Source organism: Ricinus communis, chromosome 8 (genome assembly GCF_019578655.1).
Source record: "Ricinus communis isolate WT05 ecotype wild-type chromosome 8, ASM1957865v1, whole genome shotgun sequence".
Lineage (NCBI taxonomy): Eukaryota > Viridiplantae > Streptophyta > Magnoliopsida > Malpighiales > Euphorbiaceae > Ricinus > Ricinus communis.
This window is the reverse complement of record NC_063263.1, coordinates 11,547,231-11,567,783: the sequence shown is the minus strand read 5'-3', so window position 1 is coordinate 11,567,783 and position 20,553 is coordinate 11,547,231. Positions and strand designations below refer to the sequence as shown.

Here is a 20,553-nt window from a genome sequence, read left to right as displayed (position 1 = left end):
TACATTAGATTTATATATAATATAATATTAAATAGTAAATAATTATGTTAATAAAATATTATTATGGTAAAGATAAATATATAAATTAATATATTAATAAAATAAAAATTAAAAGTATTATATTTTTTTAATTATTTTTTAATTTAATTTTTATTAAAATATATAGAGAGTTATTTGGCATCCATCATAGGTATATATAGTGTAATTTATTTATCAAATATTTATAGAATTAAAAATGTATATAAGATTATGATAGGATTAGAATTAAATTAAATTAACCACTAACTAATTTTATTAGAATTAAAAAATTCCAGTCATTTATTTTATTAAGAGTTATGAAACTAAATTATTATGAGACAATATTTAGATATTTGAATTTGGATCATATGATCATTTTAGTACTTTAACTTTTGAGATAATCCGATAGACAATTCAATTTATATTTTTATAATATCTAAATGTTTATTAACATACGATTTTATTCAACATTTTCACATGTATTATGTATATGTGTTTTAAATTATCATAAAATAAAATTTAGATGAATTAAATTAAATTAAAAATTAAAAAAATTATAAATTATAAAAATATAATCTATATAATTATTAAATAATTTTAAAAATTAAAATATTAAAATGATTAAATTATTAAAATTCAGATATTTAATTATTTATTATATCGAGATTAATTTATTTAGGTCTTATATTTTATATATATATATATATATATATATATATATATATATATATATATATATATATATATATATATAAAGAAAAAGCATATTCCATCGAGAGCTAGGTGAGGGAGGCTTGCTTTCATGAAGCCGACCTTTAACAGACATACTACTAGCTTGACATGATTTCAAATAGTATTATTTTTCTTATTAATCTATAGTTTTTTATTTTTATAAACTAATTATATTATAATGATTTCATATTTGATAATTTATTAATCTACATATACCAATTCTCATGAAGCCAATTAACTGTATTTTCTTTTTAATTATTTAGAGAGGTTTATTATATTACCTTTGAGCTTTTTTTATTTTATAAAATTAATTTAGAGAGGGCATTCATCCTCAAGGAATTACCACACAGTACTAAAAGTAGAACCCAATTCAGCTAGGGCGTGCGGCACCTTCTATCAGCAGTAAAATCAATTACATTCACCTCTCTTGCCAACCTTAAATAACTATATAGATAATTTAGAGGATGCTAGCTTAAATACATAACAACGATAAATAAAAAAATTTAGTTTTGCTCTCCAGAAAATAGAATACTAAAGCCTAATTAATTGCATTTTTCTTATTTAACCCCAAACCACACGAAGTGCTAATTTTTTTGGATTTCTATCGAAAATAAGCATACGATAGTTTGATTTTTATTTTCGATCATCAAAACTGATTCAATTTACTCAATTTATTCAAGCTTAAATCAATGCAAGTTAGACTAACAAGCTTAATGAATATAATTAAATTTAATAATTGTGTGAGAAATTGGGTGATCAACGATGATTGTGTAAAGTGTATACTATTCTGAGATTACAAGGATGATAAGCTTTCTGTTATATACAATTTTCTGTTGCAACGGTTCTATTGCTGATATTCTAACGTTAACAGGCTAGGGAAAGGTAGAAGTAGCCTTTTCCCTTAGGGGAGAGGTGTTGCTCCTTTTCCCTAGCCTAGGCCTGTGATGATTTGGACATCTGAGGCAATGACCAACAGTCAAAGACTGTTGGTCCTTACTGCTAGTTTCTGACTGTTGAACAATGCAGTTGTGGTATGTTCTTGGTGCTTCAACACTCCCCCTCAAGGTGGGTTCGAATAGATTCATAGTACACATCTTGCTCAGAAGTCTTTGGTGACTTGCTTTGTCGAGGGCCTTTGTGAAGATGTCTGCCAGTTGTTCGTGGCTTCTAACATATGGAGTTACAATTTCTCCCGACTAAACTTTTTTCCTTATGAAGTGACAGTCAACTTCAATATGTTTAGTCCTTTCGTGGAAGACTGGATTTGACGCTATGTGCCTTGCTGCTTGGTTGTCACAGTGCATCTCCATCAGATCTTTGCACTTTATTCTCATGTCAGTAAGCACTTGCTTAATCCAAACGAGCTCACTGGATGTTGATGCCATAGCTCTGTACTCAGTCTCGGCACTGGATCTTGCTGTTACGGATTGTTTTTTGCTTTTCCAAATTACCAAATTTCCTCCTACAAATATGCAGAACCCAGAGGTTGACTTTCTGTCACAGCTACCTGCCCAATCTGCATCGGAAAAACCTATAACAGTGTTAGTATTATTATTATTATTTTTCATCCAAATACCTTGACCTGGAGTACCTTTAAGGTATCTTATGATCCTATCAACTGCGTCTAAGTGAGGAGTACGAGGAACATGCATAAATTGGCTAATCATACTAACGGTATAGCTAATATCAGGTCTGGTGACAGTCAGGTAGATCAATTTTCCTACCAGGCGCTGGTAGTGACCTATGTCACTTACGGAGTCGTCATCGTCCTCTAAATTGAGCCGGGTTTTTGTTTCCATTGGGGTATCTATGGGCTTGGCTCCCATCTTTCCTGTTTCTTTTAGGAGATCAAGGAGATACTTTCTTTGAGATAGGAATAGCCCTTTATGAGATTTGGCTATTTCTATCCCAAGAAAGTAAGTTAACTCACCAAGGTCCTTAATGTCAAATTCCTCCTTTAGATTTTATTTTACTTTCTCAATTTCTTCATTACTGTTTCCTGTTATAATAATATCATCCACATATACTAGAACAATTATTGTGTAAATGTGAGTGTGCTTAACGAACATAGAGGAATCAGAGGTACACTTGCTGAAATTAATTTTTAAGAGAAACTGATTAAGCTTGGCATACTATGCTTTTGGAGACTGTTTCAATCCATAAATTGCCTTTCTTAACTTACATACCAGGGAAGAATCAGAGGCTGATTTGTGACCTGGTGGAAGAGTCATGTACACTTCTTCTGCTAGAGATCCTTGAAGAAATGCATTCTTAACATCCATTTGAGATAGGCTCCACCCTGAGTTAGTAGCAACAGATAACAGAATACGTACTGTGCTTATTTTAGCCACTGCAGCAAAGGCCTCCTAGTAATATACACCATAAGTTTGGGTGAAGCCATTAGCTACCATCCTGGCTTTGTACCTTTTAATGGTACCATCATGCTTGTACTTGACCTTATACACCCATTTACAGCTGATCGATTTTTTATTTGGTGGCAGAGTAACAAGGTCCCATGTTTCATTTTTCTCCAGAGCCTGGAGCTCTTCTTTCATAGCCTTACACCAATTAGGATCGGTGTTGGCATCATAGAAAGAGGTGGGCTCAGTGTGTGATGTAAGAGTATTTAAATAAGTCCTGTATGAAGATGATACAGAGTTATAACTAATAAAGTGATGAATAGGATACGATACCGAGTTGGACACATAGTCCTTTAACCGAGTAGGAGGTCTGGTTGGTCTAATAGATCTTCGCAGAGTAATTTCTTCTGTAGATGATTCATGCTCATGATCTCCCCTTGAAGAAGTTGCTGTAGGAGGGGAAGACTCTCCCCCTGAAGGGTTGGAGCTAGAGATAGGCACGGGAGGCTGCTTTTGTCCAGAGAAAGTATCCTGAAGAGTGCTGTCAAAAAAAAAAGAGTTAAAAGGAAAAAATTCTGTGGGAGATGTGGTGTCATTAGGAAAGTAAGGAGTAGTTTCATCAAATGTTACATCTCGGGAAATATAGGATTTATAGGTGGTGGGGTCATAACATTTATACCCCTTTTTTTCAGAGGAGTACCCAAGGAAGATAGTTCTAGCACTACTTTTGTCTAGTTTATGTAGACGTATGATGTGGACAAAGGTTGTGCAACCAAATACTCGAAGATAATTTAATTTGATTTTCCTTTGTTTGAGAAGTTCTAGAGGGCTGAGATTTTTGAGAACGGAAATGGGGAGCCGGTTGATGAGATAGGCTGCGGTGAGGAGAGCATCCGACCAAAAAATATGAGGAACATTGTTTTGAAAAAGAAGAGTGCGAGTAACCTCGAGAAGATGCTTATTTTTTCTTTTTGAAACCCCATTCTGTTCAGGAGTATAAATGCAGGCGGTTTGGTGCAAAATTCCTTCTTGAGAGAATAATTCAGAAAAAATTTTATTGACATATTCAGTACCATTATCTGAGCGGGAGGTTTTAATTATGGCGTTGTACTGATTTTGAATAAAGTGAAAAAAGTTGAGGAAACAGGAAAAAATATCATTTTTTCCTTTTAGCAAATAAACTCAAGTGACTCGTCAGTAATCGTCGATAAAAGTAACAAAATAGCGGAAGTGATTGTATGAGGTGACGGGGGAAGGTCCCCAAACATCAGAGTGGATTAATTCAAATAATTTTTATGATTTAGTAGACGATAACGGAAAAGGTAATCTAGTATGCTTTGAAAATTTGCAGACATCACAACAACTTGAATCTGTTTTAAGACAAAAAAATTGGTTTAAAATTCTGTCCAAGCCGCCTATGCATCAACAAGCCTTGGTTGGAGGGATTGGTCGTGGTTAGACACTGACTAGGGGTGGTGAGGTAGTATAGGTCATTTTAAAGATATCCCTCACCAATCGTCTTCCCGGTGGTTCGATCCTAAAAAATCACAATAGATTGTGAGAAAATAACATTACAATTTAAAGTCTTGGTTATTTTACCAATGGAAAGTAAGTTAGATTTAAAAGCAGGCAATAGAAGAATATTAGGTATTATTTTATTAAACAAGTTAGATGAGCCAAAATCAGAGATTTCTGCTCGATCTCCATTGGCAACGATCACATGTTGGGAATTGATAGGAACAAAATTGTATAATTTTGTTCGATCCCAGGTCATGTGATCAGTTGCACCAGAATCAATAATCTAAGTAGAGGTTTTATTTAGAGAACTTGTGAGTTGTTCAGATACCAAACCTGACCCTTGAGAATTCTGAGACTGTAAAAGGAATTGAAGCTGAGTGATTATTTGTGAAATTTGGGAGTTGTCAATTTGGCTGACTTCGGGCCGGGTTGGCAGATTGGGCCGGGTCGAATCCGGGTTGGCCCATCTGCTGCTGCTAGTTTGGGCCGGATTGGCCCATAGGCTGCTGTGACTGAATGAGGCCGGGTGAGCCCATGGGCTGTTGCTTCCGGGTCGGATGTTAGGCGCGGTACCGGGTCGGGTTGAACTAAAGCAGTTCGACCCACTAGCGGGGTCCGACCCGGTAAACATATTGATATGTCTAGGGCTCGATATGTTTACCCCCACGCTGCCAAACCTAAGAGGCTCTCCTCTTCTCTCTTCATTGTCACGCCTACTTCCATTTCTCCCCCTCTCGCCCTTGTTGTGCGTCGGCCTGAGGTGAGGGTGGAGATGCCAACAGTGTTCGTGGGTGTGACCCTGTTTTTTGCAGTGGTCACACTGCTCGACGCTGGTAGGCGTCCCCCTTCCTCGAGCCGTGTCGCGCGATTACGAAGCAAAGGCTTTCGCTTATGTTTCATGATTCTGTTTCATTCCCATAGTGACGCATCACGTCTCTTCTTGTTGTATGAGAGCGATGACAGCGTCAAGCCGAAGGAGATTATTGGACAGTAGGATTTGAGATCGGAGGGCTTCGTAGGTAGAGTCGAGGCCGCCCAGGTACATATAGACCAGATCCTGTTCTTCCCTCTTTCGTGCTTCTTCGGGGTCAACTGTAGGTGGGAGGTAACTCTGAAGTTCCTCCCACCAAGTCAGCACCTCAGTTGCATAGCTAGTGCATGACCTGGTTCCTTGATTGAGGTGAGCTAATTCTTGTTTTAGATTAAATATGTGGGCGTAATTTTGTTCCTGGCCGTATAGATTTTTTACTTTGCTCCACACTGCCTGTGATGATGCCAGAAGCATACACAATCTGGCAATCTGAGGCTCCATTGTGTTGGTTAGTAAGGACATGACTAAGTGGTCAGTGGCCTGCCATTCTTCGATGGCCTCGAGTTCTTCCTTTGTTGGCTGATTTGGATTCTTTGATTCCAGCCTGCTCAGGGTTCCTGTTATGAACCCTAGCTTTTTTCAGCCACTGAGGCCAATGTAGACGGCCCGTGACCATTCGAAGTAGTTCTGATTTTCCTTTAGAACAATGTTTGTGAGTTTAGTGAGATCACTGTGAGACATGATGAAGAAAAAGAAATTTCTGATCTTATTGGGTAGGTGATGGCAGGATTAATCCCGCTTTGATACCATGTGAGAAATTGGGTGATCAATGATGATTGTGTAAAGTGTATACTATTCTGAGATTACAAGGATGATAAGCTTTCTGTTAAATACAATTTTCTGTTGCAACGGTTCTATTGCTGATATTCTAACGTTAACAGGCTAGGGAAAGGTAGAAGTAGCATTTTCCCTTAGGGGAGAGGTGTTGCTCATTTTCCCTAGCCTAGGCCTGTGATAATTTGGACATCTGAGACAATGACCGTTGGTCCTTACTGCTAGTTTCTGACTGTTGAACAATGCAGTTGTGGTCTGTTCTTGGTGCTTCAACAAATTGTCAATTTATAAAAAGTAATAGAATTCTTTCATAAGAAGTGTAACATGTTTTTGAATAGTTTATAGTTTTATTTTCATGAATAAATTAAAATAAATATTCTTGAATATATAAAAAGTAAAAAATACATAAAAAAATGATTAGTTTATAAGTGTATTTAAAAATATAATTTTTTAAAATATAAAACTTGAACTAAATTTAATAAAATATTAAGTATTCTTATCTACAATTTTTTTATGTAACATTGATTTAAAATTTTATAATGTATAGTAAATATATGAAAGAATTGAAAAGTTAATATAACCATTACGCCCTAGAATTTATGTAATTTGTATATATCAACGTTTTGGGTATTGAGGGCCGAAACTGTTTGGTCAACGACACATGTCGAATAGAGCGAGTTAGAAGTTTCAAACCAATCTCCAGAACTCTCTGGTCGTCTTGCTTCCTCTTCTTTCTTAGAACTCTCTCCATTTTTCTTTGCCTATTCCTTTCTACCACTCTCTATGCGTTTCCATTATCTCTGCATACAACCCTATGGCTATACATATAAAATTCATAGTCCTCAATTTCACTCCAGTTCAAAAATCACGCAACAAAGCAACCAAATTCAACACAAAACGAAAAGGGCAAAAGAGAAAAAAACTTTAAAGAAAAACCCTGAAAACCAATACAATATTCTTGAGCTTTCCTTCTCTGGTTTTGTTTCTTTCTTGTCAGACATTCTTCAATAATGGCAAAAACTGAAGGCAAGGCTGTTGGGATTGATCTTGGCACTACATACAGCTGTGTTGGAGTATGGCAAAATGATCGTGTTGAGATCATAGCCAACGATCAAGGCAACAGAACTACTCCTTCTTATGTTGCTTTCACCGACACCGAACGCCTTATAGGCGACGCAGCCAAGAACCAAGTTGCTATGAATCCTCAAAATACTGTCTTTGATGCTAAACGTCTCATTGGCAGAAGGTTCTCTGATCCATCTGTTCAAAGCGACATGAAACACTGGCCTTTTAAGGTAGTCCCTGGCCCTGGTGACAAGCCCATGATTGTGGTTCTATATAAAGGCGAAGAGAAACAGTTCGCTCCTGAAGAGATTTCTTCGATGGTTCTAATTAAGATGAAGGAGATTGCTGAGGCTTATCTGGGTCAGACTGTGAAGAATGCTGTGATTACAGTGCCTGCTTATTTCAATGACTCGCAAAGACAGGCTACTAAGGATGCGGGTGCTATTTCAGGCCTAAATGTTATGAGAATTATCAATGAGCCAACTGCTGCTGCTATTGCCTATGGTTTGGACAAGAAGGGCTCGAGGTCTGGTGAGAAGAATGTGCTGATTTTCGATCTTGGTGGAGGAACATTTGATGTTTCTCTTTTGACCATTGAAGAAGGAATTTTCGAAGTGAAAGCTACTGCTGGTGATACCCATCTTGGAGGTGAGGACTTCGATAACAGGCTTGTTAACCATTTTGTTGCAGAGTTTAGGAGGAAGCACAAGAAGGATATTAGTACTAATGCTAGAGCTTTGAGAAGGTTGAGGACTGCTTGCGAAAGGGCCAAGCGGACTTTGTCTTCAACTTCACAAACTACTATTGAGATTGATTCTCTTTATGAAGGCATTGATTTCTATTCTACCATAACTAGAGCAAGATTTGAAGAGCTGAACATGGATTTGTTTAGAAAGTGCATGGAGCCTGTAGAGAAATGTCTTCGCGACTCTAAGATAGACAAGAGTCAAGTTGATGATATCGTTCTTGTTGGTGGCTCAACAAGAATTCCAAAAGTTCAACAACTTCTCCAAGATTTCTTCAATGGGAAAGAGCTTTGCAAGAGCATAAATCCGGATGAGGCCGTGGCCTATGGAGCTGCTGTCCAAGCTGCAATTTTAAGTGGTGAAGGTGATCAAAAGGTTCAAGAATTGCTTCTCCTGGATGTCACTCCTCTCAGCCTTGGTATTGAGACTGCCGGTGGTGTGATGACAGTCTTGATTCCAAGAAACACAACAATTCCTGCCAAGAAAGAGCAGATCTTCTCCACTTATTCTGATAATCAGCCGGGAGTACTTATCCAAGTTTATGAAGGTGAAAGAGCAAGAACCAAGGACAACAATCTTCTTGGCACATTTGAACTTAAGGGCATTCCTCCAGCACCTAGAGGTGTTCCTCAGATAAATGTATGCTTCGACATCGACGCAAATGGAATCTTGAATGTATCCGCTGAAGATAAGACTGCAGGAGTGAAGAACAAGATCACAATTACCAATGACAAGGGAAGATTAAGCAAAGAAGACATAGAGAGGATGGTGCAAGAAGCAGAAAAATACAAGGCAGAGGATGAGCAAGTGAAGAAGAAGGTGGAAGCGAAGAATGCGCTAGAGAACTACGCCTACAACATGAGAAATACAGTTAAAGATGAAAAATTTGCAGGTAAATTGGATTCAGCAGACAAGCAGAAGATTGAGAAGGCAATTGACGAGACAATCGAGTGGTTGGATGGGAACCAACTAGCAGAAGTGGACGAATTTGAGGACAAATTGAAGGAGTTGGAGGGCTTGTGTAATCCAATCGTTTCAAAGATGTATCAAGGAGGTGCTGGTGGAGATGTTCCAATGGGCGGTGGTGCAAAGCCAGGAAGTGGGTACGGTAATGCTAGCTCCGGTGGCTCTGGTTCAGGGCCAAAAATTGAGGAGGTTGATTGAGGGTCGAAAGAGGGTCCATTTTCGATGTTCTGTTAATGAGCAGTGCTCTGTTTACTCTGTTTCAGCTTCTGCTTCTTCTTATTATTCTAAAATGATGCATGTGTGTTATGTAGAGACAGAGAAATAGCATATGTTTTCTTTTGATTCATGAAATAAAAAAAGTTATATTTTGTTGCTATGTGATTATCTATTATTAATTCCTTCACTCCAAACTTGATTTAAAAGTGCGGCTGAGGAAATCATTTCTCCAAAGAGATCGGTAAAAGCATACATAGTCCAGGGTCACACTTCAGCCCACAGCCATGAATACTAACAAATTAGACTCAGGAATAAAGAAAAACAAAAAACTGGAGTATTCGATCTTTGATTAACCCATTTAATTATGAATCGTTTAATTTCCTAGATTCTTATAATTTTCTAGCTTTTCTTAAAATTGAATTTTTGATCTCAAACATAAAACAGTTAACTGTGCGTGTAAATGTGCGCGATTCTTGTCTATGATATGAACTCATAAATGCAACTCTTATCAGAACAAAGTAAAGAAAAACAGTGGGCATCCAATTCTCCGGCAACAAGCACCAAACTTTGTATTGGTTTGGTCCAAGCATTTTGGTACCAGGATGTAACAGTGCCTGTTAAAAGGATGTCGAACACATTGGGTGGATAAGAGAATAGTAGAGTTTAAGCAAGCTTATTAATCTGGCTTGATCTATATTAAAAATTAAATAGACGAATTAAGTGCAAGTCAAAAAATGGAGACCAGTTTTGAGTTTAAAAGATCCTGGCTTTATGGGATTCATTTATAAAATTTATGAATTTAATAATATTCTTTTAAAAATATAAAAAATATTTGTATGGTGTAATAGCTATAAAAATTTATTTTTTTGCGTAAATTTACTATTTTGACTAAATCTTTTAGAATTATCAATTTATATACGAATTAGCATGGTGAATGCAATTTTGGCCAACTTTACATTTGGGTTAAAATTGAATAACATGGAGGCTAACGTGCAAGACACATAATTTTTGAGGTGTAGGGTTTCATTGCTACAATAGTTAAACCAACTAACTTATCTAAGTTAATCTAACCACATCTAAATCAAATCAGTGGGTTTCATAGAGCTAAAATCTTTAGAAGGTTTGCGTTGGTCATGCAATTCATAGGCAAAAAAAAAAAAAGATGAAGTTCCATCTCTAACAATACCGCTAAACATAATGTGTATGTGACTAATGCAATTATCAGAGTTTCCAATTGTATAATACGAACCGCTCACCTGCACTCGTCGTTTCGCAATCTTAAACCCATATGCTTATGCAAATTATTAGTCTTGTATTCGGGCCTGTTCTTTTTGTTATCAGAAAACACTTTTTCAATTTCTTATTGGAGTTATTGATATGATGAACAGAAATGAATGTCAACCAAGTGTTCAAACTTACAATTGCTTATAAAAAGAATTATGTTATGTAGAAAAAGTAGAGGAAGCATCTAAACTATTGAAAGACGAGTCTGACACCAAATGTTATCAGATATGATAGATAGTTTTTGCAAAGTGAGTAGATTAGAGAAGACAATGCGGTTGCTAAATGAAGCCATAGAGATGGATCTGGCACCAAATGTTGTTACTTTGAATAATTTGATTGAAGGATATAACCAAGAAGGGAGGCCACTGCAGGAAAGAGCAGTTGGATTAATTTAGGTGAGTAAAATGGTTTGACCAATGTGGCATTAACATTGGTATTATGTGTCTTACACATCAGCCTCTATGTCATTCAGTTTTGACCAAAATATAAAATTAGCCAAAATTGCACTCATTAGGACAATTCATAGTTAAATTGGCAATTTTAAAATTTTTGGCTAAACTAACAAATTCACATAAAAAATTGGATATTTATGACTATTAGGCCTATCTATCTTCTATCATTGCAGAGTTAATAGAAGGTTTAAATCTTGAAAATTTGAACATATTATTATAGAAAATTGAATCGAAGCAGAAGGGCTGAGTCTTAAAATTATGGGTCCCTCCAAAAAAATAAATTGTAGCATGAGATTTTGAATACGGATGGCAATAGATAAGTTATGGGTAGGATAATAATTATATCCTTACATATACCAAAAAAAATGTATGTCTATGCATTACCCTATCCATATCATTTGAATAAATCTGTTTCCATTTACGTGTAGAATTTCGGATAATCCATGAGTAACTCACTATTTAAATAGTTATAAATAACATAATATTATTATAACTAAAAACTATTATTTTTTTATCAATGGATATTTTACTAATTTATCAATAAATTAATATTTATTACTTTTAAAAATTATATTTTAATTAATTATTTATGTATTTTCATCAAGATTTATTCATAAGTTATATATAAAAAAAAAAAGAACATGGTCAAAAGTTTGTGTACATATATATAAAATCCAAAAAGATATTATTTATATACATACATATTAGGAATTAGCTAAAAAAACTTATTATTTTATGTGTTGGTTTATTAATTATTTTTTTATCAAAATTTTAGTGTATATATAAAAATCAAGATTTTAATGTATATATCAAAATTTTCTAATTAGATAATGATTCAAATTGTAAAACATAATTTTCTTAAATATTATATTCACTAATAAATTAAATTTTTAATTTAAAAAACATCAATATCATATAATATTAGAATTAATAAATAAATATTTTAAAAATAATTTATTAAAAATATTAATTTAAAATAATATTGATAAATAAATATTTTATTAATACAATAATATAAATAAAATTTTAAAATATTTAAAATAGTTAGTTTGATATTATTTTTAAAATTATTATAAATTAATATTAAATATTAAACAATTAATTAAATTGTATCTATAAACTTGATTTTATAATTGAAATAATAGTAAATATTGTGCAACATGCGTATAGACGAGTAGTTATTTATAATTTTGAGAGATAAAATTATAAATAGCATATATTTTAGAGCAAATACAAAATCATAATTACATAAACATAAAATAAAAATTAGACAAATTAAAGAAATATAATATCCTAATCTGACGCTCTTTGACTTCCTGTTTTTTGGACCCATTTAAAAGAACTTAATAATGCGTTTATCAATCTTTATTCTTGAACCCATTAGGAGGATTTGCTGCCTATTATGTGTTTTCAAATTTTTTTTCTTTTTCTTTTCCTCTTCAGCTTTTAAGAGTTGCTAACATAAACATGCAAGCTTTTTTGCATTTGTGCTTTCCTCGACCAAAGGTTGTCAGAATTTTTATTTTATTTTATTTCTTAAGTTTTAAAAATTATTTTTATAAAAAAAAATATATTTTTCTCAAAAATAAATTTTAAAAATTTATAAAAATTAATCAAATATTAAATTAAAATCTTAAATACTTTATTTTTAATATTCAATAACAATCTCAAAGTAAATAACTATAAATTTTAATTTTTTTATCAGTATTTGACATAAGTAGAAGAAAGATAAAAGAAAGAGGATTGGGATAATAAGTAGATTGCCGTATCCAATAAGGTCAATAACAAATGGGAAAAGAATGTGTTGCAGAGATCACATTATTGATGTATGCCCACTAAAGAAATGATCAAAGAAGCGATGAACTATTCCTAACCAGCTCCATGCTGAGCTCACCCAAGTCACAAAAACTCTGTAAATTATTCTGATAATTGAGATTAATTCTGATACTCACCGCCACTAATTTTAGAATTAACTTCATCTGTCAAATTTTCTTCTTTTTTTTTTTTTTAACTTGGATTCTTAGCTGTCTATATCGCATGTTGATGCGACCCTCCAAAAGAAACACATGCATTAGCATTAATAAAGACTACAACTAATAAAATCTAATCAATAATCAACACTGAATAGTCTTGGCATAATTATGGCTTCTGTATAGATTCTCACAATGAAATGGAATTGGAATGATATGAACACAAAACCTGGCAAAGCATCTGAATTCAGCCTTTAACATATTGTTCTTTTCTTATACACTGCCCACTTGGCGAGAATCCCCTTTTCACAATATCTTGATGAACACCATACACTGTCTGTCATTAAATGGGCCACTCTTATTCCTTGTTCTCTCATAAATTTGATACCAACATGCCTTCTTTCCAAATCCAGAATTTTCCTATAACATCCCTTGAATATGAGTGTGTATATATATATAATTTATACAAGTATAGGTAACCCTTATCTTTGTAGCACTTTCCCCTCCTTTCTCCTGATAAACCCAACTGAGGAAATGAGACTTGCAATTCTTGTATGGTTGTTGATCTTTTGTGGTCAGGCCATACCAAACATGGCATTTCAAGAGATCCCCAATTCACAGTGCAACAATTTCACCCAGTCAGAAGCTGTTAAACATGTACAAGTTCATGGTAGTAGCTGCTCCTGCCTTTATAGTAGTAGTACCGGTTTGATATTATATGATGTAGCATTAAATTTCTGTCCTGCTGCAGGTCCAGAAGGCAAGGCGGGATTTGATATAAGAGATTACAGGGGAAACTGTGAACTCTTCCACTCGATGAAAGGACAGAAAGGTGGGCATGGAAGTTCAAACATTGTCCATCGCCCTGGCCCTCGTCAGAAAAGTGGTGCAACATTATTAACAGCAAAACCCGCCGCCTTCTTTCTGTCAGCTACTGTGTTCGCTGTTGCTCTGGCTTTGGGTATCATAAATTTCTCTATTCTATCACTATGAAATTAAGAACAGGAGATTTGGTTCCATATCGGGTCTCCAGCTTCGATGAACGCCTTGGCTACTGCGTTACTTGTGTGATTTAACCAAGGAGTCTTACTAGTGTGGATTTGTTTTATTTTTCACATTTTAAAAATCTTCGTCTCTAAAAGCATGCTACGGTAACTCTAGCAATTCAATATCTAGTCAAAAGAAATACAAAGTTATTATATAAATATTAGACATGATTTTTGCCCTCTAAAAAGTCCATAAATATGTGCAAAGGCGTACAGCATTAGCCCTCATGAAGGTATATTTTCTCTTTAATGTCATTCTCAATTTAACCATGTATGAAGGATACAAAACGAGCGAGGAATTACAGGGTACAAGAAAAAAATAAATCAGGTATTTTGTGAAAATGGACTGGCTCGACTTATTGCCAGTAGCTCAATTTCTTAAAGTTCATAGATGAACTTCTCGAACAGCTTCATGTGTTCAGATTGCAATGCAATGGCTACTGATAAGCTCCCATCATTGGTGGGGCTTGGCAAGATGAATGACAGACCCTCGTATGCAATCCCACCAGGCCCCATAAAAATGGGTCTGCCCCATCCAAAATCTGCATCGTGGATCGGTAGCCTAACCCAGCTGGTAATCCCAAGATTTGGGCACTTAAAAGTATGGGCCCCACGAACAAGAGCAGATAAATCAGGTTGAAGCTCGAGGAAATCAAGAGCTGATCTTAAGTAATCATTATCCATGCGAGCCAATGCGTCATGAATCTTTCCTGCAGCATACCAGGTTGGCTTTGATTCTAGGTCACCTGCTACTGCAATTGGTGTTGCTGTAAAGATCACATTGCCAAAGTAACCTGGTGGAAGTGGAGGGTTCAATCTGGACCGTCCATCAGTTGCAATATATAACTTGGTTTCTTGATCATCAGTAAGTCCACGAGCCTTGCAAGCAGATCTCCATACATGACCAGCCAACATCGCATACGAACTGTAATTTATAGTGTTTCCATCTTCCTTTGCCTTGGCTTTAAGAATGTTAAGCTGATCCCTAGACAACTTGAAAATGGAGACAGTTGTGCTATCTGGTTTCAAGGTTTCTGCAGAAGCCTTCAGGGCTGGAGGAGGCTGATACTCAATGTGGTTGAACTGAGGCTGAGGTGGGTCTCTGGCACGGAGGAGGGTCCGGTCGATGAATGGTGGAATCGTACAGTCAAGACCACGAGCCATATCTGACCATGTATTCACAAAGTGAAGACCAGAAAATCCATCGGCTGCATGGTGCTGCATACCCACACCAAGAGAAACTCCCCCGCACTTGAAGTGTGTCACCTGCAAAGAATCAAAGCGAAGAATGCTTAGTAACCTCATACATAATGATTTGAAGTTGGCCCAAACTAATGAGGTGAATGCAAAATATGTTTCCTTGTGTAAAAGTAGAAAGGGTCATAAGTGGCATTAGAAAGATCAAGTAAAATCAGGCCAGCCTAAAACCATCTAAAAGCTAAATCTTTCGTGGTTATTAATGGTTGGTAGCTCCACGGGTCTTTTCTTTAACAGTTACACAAAGCCAGAACAACTAAATCTGCTTATTAATATGCTTAATCATTAAGCACCTATACATGTTCCTGTTTTGAAACAAATCTTTAATATTGTGCTTCCATCTCTCAACCAACCAGAGAAAACATAAAGTCTCTTTGCATTTAAATGAATGCAAGTCCATAGACCACTTGCTACCAATGACCTCTGCTGCTCAAACATAATTTATGGGGAACTTCTTATCTAGGCTTTGGTGAATAGGAGGTTGAATATTGTAGGGTATGAAACCCTTTGGATGATAAACCTTAACCTATCTAGTTCAGGCCATGACAGAGTTATGCACAGTACACTTAAAATGTAACTGAAAGATCCAAATCCAAATTACGATGGCAACAAATCAATAAGTGATTAATCACTACCAAAAAAATTGGATGCTCAAGTTTAAAGCAATTTAGGTGATTTGATAATAAAGTCTGGTGGTACCCCTGATCTCCATTAACAAGGAGAGAAAAGTGGCTCTTATCTATGACAATTAACAAGGTGCATGTGCAATGCCGTGAAACTATCAATAATCCTGTCGAGGACATTTATATTGTGAAAAGAATAATAAATGCTCAACAATTATTAAAGTAGAGTTGCGTCAATAAAAGTCAATATCCACTCAAGCTTCTGGTTGAGATAGCAGCTGCACAGCTACTATAATTACATAGGACCATATTTAGTTGTTTACTCATCAAACATGTTGGACACATTATGAGCAAAGATCCAGTATGAAAGTTCAAAGTGAAATGCAGTAACATGCTATGAATTGCAAGTCATAGCACGTCACAATCAGGTAGTAATTTTGGTATAAATAAAATCGTTTCAGAACAGACAGGTTACTTGGAACTAAACTGTAAAGATTTTGTGTTAGAGGTAAATAAATGGGCATTGCAAGCAAATCAGAAACTCACAAATCCTGAAAACGAAAAACCCCACAACCATAACACAAACAACTTCCAACCAACCTAACTATTTTTCCCTGCCAATATAAGTAACCACCTAAAACAACTGATCAATAACAATAACAGGTGTCCTGTAATTAGCATCTCTTGCAAAAAAAAAAAAGAAAAGGTAGTTGATTAATGCCACAACTAAATTCCTAATCAATGATAGTTTAATTTTATACCAAACCTGCACATATATAATTTATAGGTACCTACTATAAATTAAAACTTTAGTTCATAAACAGAAAAAAAGCAGAAACAGAGGATTTCCACCTTTACAGAAACAAATACAGGCAGATAGGTTTCCTTAGGACCCCACCACCAATTATGAATCAAATCTTTTAGTGCAATAAATGAAGCAGTTATTTTCCTTCGTGTGCTAAAAGAGATGGCAATTTTCACCGAAGGAAAAAGGCATATGGATCAGGCTCCTAAGCTATCTCACTTGTGCATGAACATCAAGATTTACCCAAACTACAAATATGCTAAAAAGCTGAAAACGACAAGTGATTGCAGATGAACAATAATATTTGACGAGATCCATGAATGATAGGCATGTACCTGCAAAACCAATAGAGGAAACGTAGAAATGCCGCCGGAGTAATCAACAGTGGGAATAAGTTGCTTGAGCTCTAAAGTAGGAGCAAAATCACCAAAATCATCAACAACCGCGTTTGTTTCAGCGACAACTAATAACACACCTTCGGCATTGCAATCAATCTCAATCCGACCATCCTCATCCCTTCTCAACCGACCAGCCATCGGATAAAACGGCACCAGAGCCTTACCAAGCGCCGCCTTGAGGACATCCGGATTGAAGAAGTTTGAAGCGCCTGTTGGCCTGTAGAAGTAGACGCTCGGAGTGTGGAATCTCGGAACGACCAAGTCCACGTTTGAGTTCCATAAACCGACTCGCGGTGTCTCCTCGGAAGGCGGCACGAGTGTCGATTCTTTCACGTTGATTATCATTTTTGACTTTGATGGAGCGGTTTGGTGTGCTGACTCTGTGGGGTTAGCGCTGCAGTTTTCAAGGGGGGAAAAGGTACCGTATAAGTTAAAAGAGATGGTTGTTGGGGTGGTAAGACATTGCCATGAAATTTCGACAAAAAAAGATAGATTTCTTTTTCTATTAAAAAGAAGATATATATAAAATTCTGCATAAAAGGATTTTTCCAGTAAGTTTATTATTTTAGGAAAGAAACAAAGGAGCCGGACTATTAAAATAAAGTGCTATTAATAAGGAAACGATATGGAAATTCAACTAAAATAAGGGATTAGTTAATGGGTGAAAAGCAGAAGTGGTGGGGTTCACTAGCTCAGTATTTACAACCCTCCAAGACAGCAGGACAAGGGAAACAAATATATAATACAGTATATGATAAGACACAGAAAATAATTAAATCATGTACAAAATGATCATCATATTGTAGAATCTAAGAAACAAGGACAAGGGAATAGCAGAGAAGACATGGAAGTATGAATGGAGAAGAGAGAGAGAAATGAAGAATTACCTGTATGATTGTGGAGCCTGTATGGTACCTGGAAATTAGAGGAGAAGAAGAAGAAGAAGAAGTGGGGGGGATATTTGAATGGAAGCAAAGAAAGGAGGAAATGGAGTTGGTGAGATGGAGTTGCGAGGCATCTTATAGGGAGGAGAGAAGGTTAGTATCATTCACCTACTACCGCCTACTGCTTTTGACCACTTACCCACTCCCACGTCTCCACCTGGACCCGCCACTTCCGCCCTTTTCCTTTTCTTTTTAATTAAGCATCATCCACACACAAAAATTAAACAATTGCCTATCGGGATAGAATCCTCCTCCATTTCATAACATTTTCTCTTTATTAAATAACATTTAATAACTCAAATAAATCATATGTTACTAGTAAAGTACGAAAATTTTATAAATATAAGCGAGTAGAGTGCAATTATATCTAATTTTTCTATTATAAATACTGAGATAAGAGCTTCAATTTTAAATTTTTATTTAAATTAAAAAATATATATATTTATTATGACTGTAAATGTTAATTTGCTATTATTATTATTATTATTATTATTATTAAATTTAAAGGTGCTGCTAAATAGATTTGTTTGATTTTGATCTGTTTGAAGAATGAAAAATAAAATTACTAAAATATTTTTAATAATTTTAGACGCCAAAACAAGATAAAAAGAACCGTCACATAAAATGTACAGATTGCTGCTAAAAAATTTATCAAAATTTTCTTTTTTTTCACTCTAATATCCAACTATTAGCACCAAAATCTTTCTCTTTTTTCATTAATCTAAGCTTAATAAAAAGATTATCGAAGACTAAAGCAATTTAATTTCAACAGACAAATAGTTAATTCAATTTAATTTATGAGTTATTTTAGAATTAGTATAAAGTGAAAGATTTTTGAGTTTGCTAAACAAAATCAAAAATTTGTAAACTAATTGCAGTTTCTCTTCTAGTTTATTTAACAATATAAGTTTCTTCTTATGTAAAATAGACTCAAATATCAATTAATGGAAAAGATATTTGAATTTAGTGAAAAAAACAATTTGATGGAAGATGGTAAAAGAGGAGGAAAACACGGGGATACTGGCTATGCTGAAGAAGATGCACAAATTGCTAATTCTGGAAAAGATAAAATAAAAAATAATTTTATTAAAAATTCAAATAACTCAATAAATCATCAAGATGCTAATGTAGAAAAAAGAATTAGTAAAAACAGGAAAAAAAACTCATAAAAAGAGATAGGAACAAAAATAAAATCAAAAGAAGAAAGTAAGGAAGAGAGACAATAGAGATGTTGAGTAAATAAGAGAAGTTAAGTGATTTAAGATCTCCGAATAATAGCATTAACTAAGAGATAATATTTATTTTTTAAAATTTCAAATTTTACAACAAAACCCTTATTAAACTCAAATTTCATTAAAAGCAGTCAAGTTATTATACTAAAATGTCATTCTGATATATGAGATTTACCATAGATTGAAATCACCTTTCAATAATAAACTCCATATTTAACTTTCATAACATTATTCAGCTTTTATTAAGTAAACATTACATTTTAATGGTGAGTACTAATGATAACAATAAAGTCAAAATAATTATTAACTAAGCCGAATTATTTGGTAGTCCACATGTCAATGGACCCTTACCAAGAACAAAGAACACAAAAAATAGAATGCGGTATTAACCAAAAAAAAAAGTTGAATTTTGTTCCTCAATTTATTACTCGATTCACTTTTACTATTTTTCATTGTTACACTCCATTTAAATCATCTCTTTTTTATATATTTTTTAGCTCATTTGAATTTATTTCTAAAAATAAGAAATAATAAAAATAATAACCATTAATATTACATAATATTTAAATTTTTAAATGAAAAAAAAAAGTAAATTTAAAAAAACATAGTATAGAAATGAATTTAGAAAGTAAATTTAAAAAAAGAGCCTAGCATGTAGGTATTGCATTCATAAAAATTGGATCAAAAGTCCATCTCAAATCTCCAACTCAAATATAAAATTTATAAAGTTATCCCTCTAAAAGCTTATTAAAATTATATTAAGTGTCCCAATTTTTATATGGTGCCAGAGGTATTTGATTCTGTAAAATTAATTTTTTATAGAATGAAATTAAAAGATATATAAAAACCATAATAATCCATCAAAAAATATCTCACATCCTTCTAATACCGTCAACTAAAAAAGACAAATTTAATAAAAGAGTTAGTACAACTAACATATATTAATTATAAAACACAAATTTAATAAAACAGCTAACTGTGCCTTGTTACATTAACAAATTAATTTCCCCATATCATTGCCCAACAGATTGCAATTTGTTGCACATGCAATATGGACTGATAGACATTGTAAACCATTTTTCTAAAGAAAATTGCATTTGAATAATATGTAAATATTAGTAAACCTTATATTCTTGTAGATTAACGAATTTTGAACAGAGTTGTTAAAAGTCTAATAGTTATTGAAAAAGAAATCACGGGATTAACATAATATGAGTAACATCAATGAAATTGCAATATAAATAAGTCGTACAGAATTATAATACTAATCAAAGTA

General features: G+C 34.2%; 3 protein-coding genes across 3 annotated transcripts; 2 read left to right on the top strand and 1 right to left on the bottom strand.

The window, feature by feature from the left end:
• The first annotated feature begins 6,971 nt into the window (after nt 1–6,971).
• On the top strand, nt 6,972–9,426 carry LOC8280261 (heat shock 70 kDa protein 5). The gene has a single exon (XM_002512695.4). It carries the CDS (start codon nt 7,284–7,286, stop codon nt 9,246–9,248), a length of 1,965 nt encoding a protein of 654 aa, XP_002512741.1. The 5' UTR covers nt 6,972–7,283; the 3' UTR covers nt 9,249–9,426.
• A 3,797-nt stretch (nt 9,427–13,223) lies between these two features.
• Nucleotides 13,224–14,186, top strand: LOC8280260. The gene is made up of 2 exons (XM_002512694.4): nt 13,224–13,642; nt 13,724–14,186. Exons 1-2 carry the CDS (start codon nt 13,411–13,413, stop codon nt 13,963–13,965), a joined length of 474 nt encoding a protein of 157 aa, XP_002512740.4. The 5' UTR covers nt 13,224–13,410; the 3' UTR covers nt 13,966–14,186.
• Nucleotides 14,146–18,144, bottom strand: LOC8280259 (shikimate O-hydroxycinnamoyltransferase). The gene is made up of 3 exons (XM_002512693.4): nt 17,989–18,144; nt 17,039–17,495; nt 14,146–15,284 (listed from the first exon to the last, which is right to left on the bottom strand). Exons 2-3 carry the CDS (start codon nt 17,444–17,446, stop codon nt 14,397–14,399), a joined length of 1,296 nt encoding a protein of 431 aa, XP_002512739.2. The 5' UTR covers nt 17,447–17,495; nt 17,989–18,144; the 3' UTR covers nt 14,146–14,396.
• Nucleotides 18,145–20,553: the final 2,409 nt, after the last annotated feature.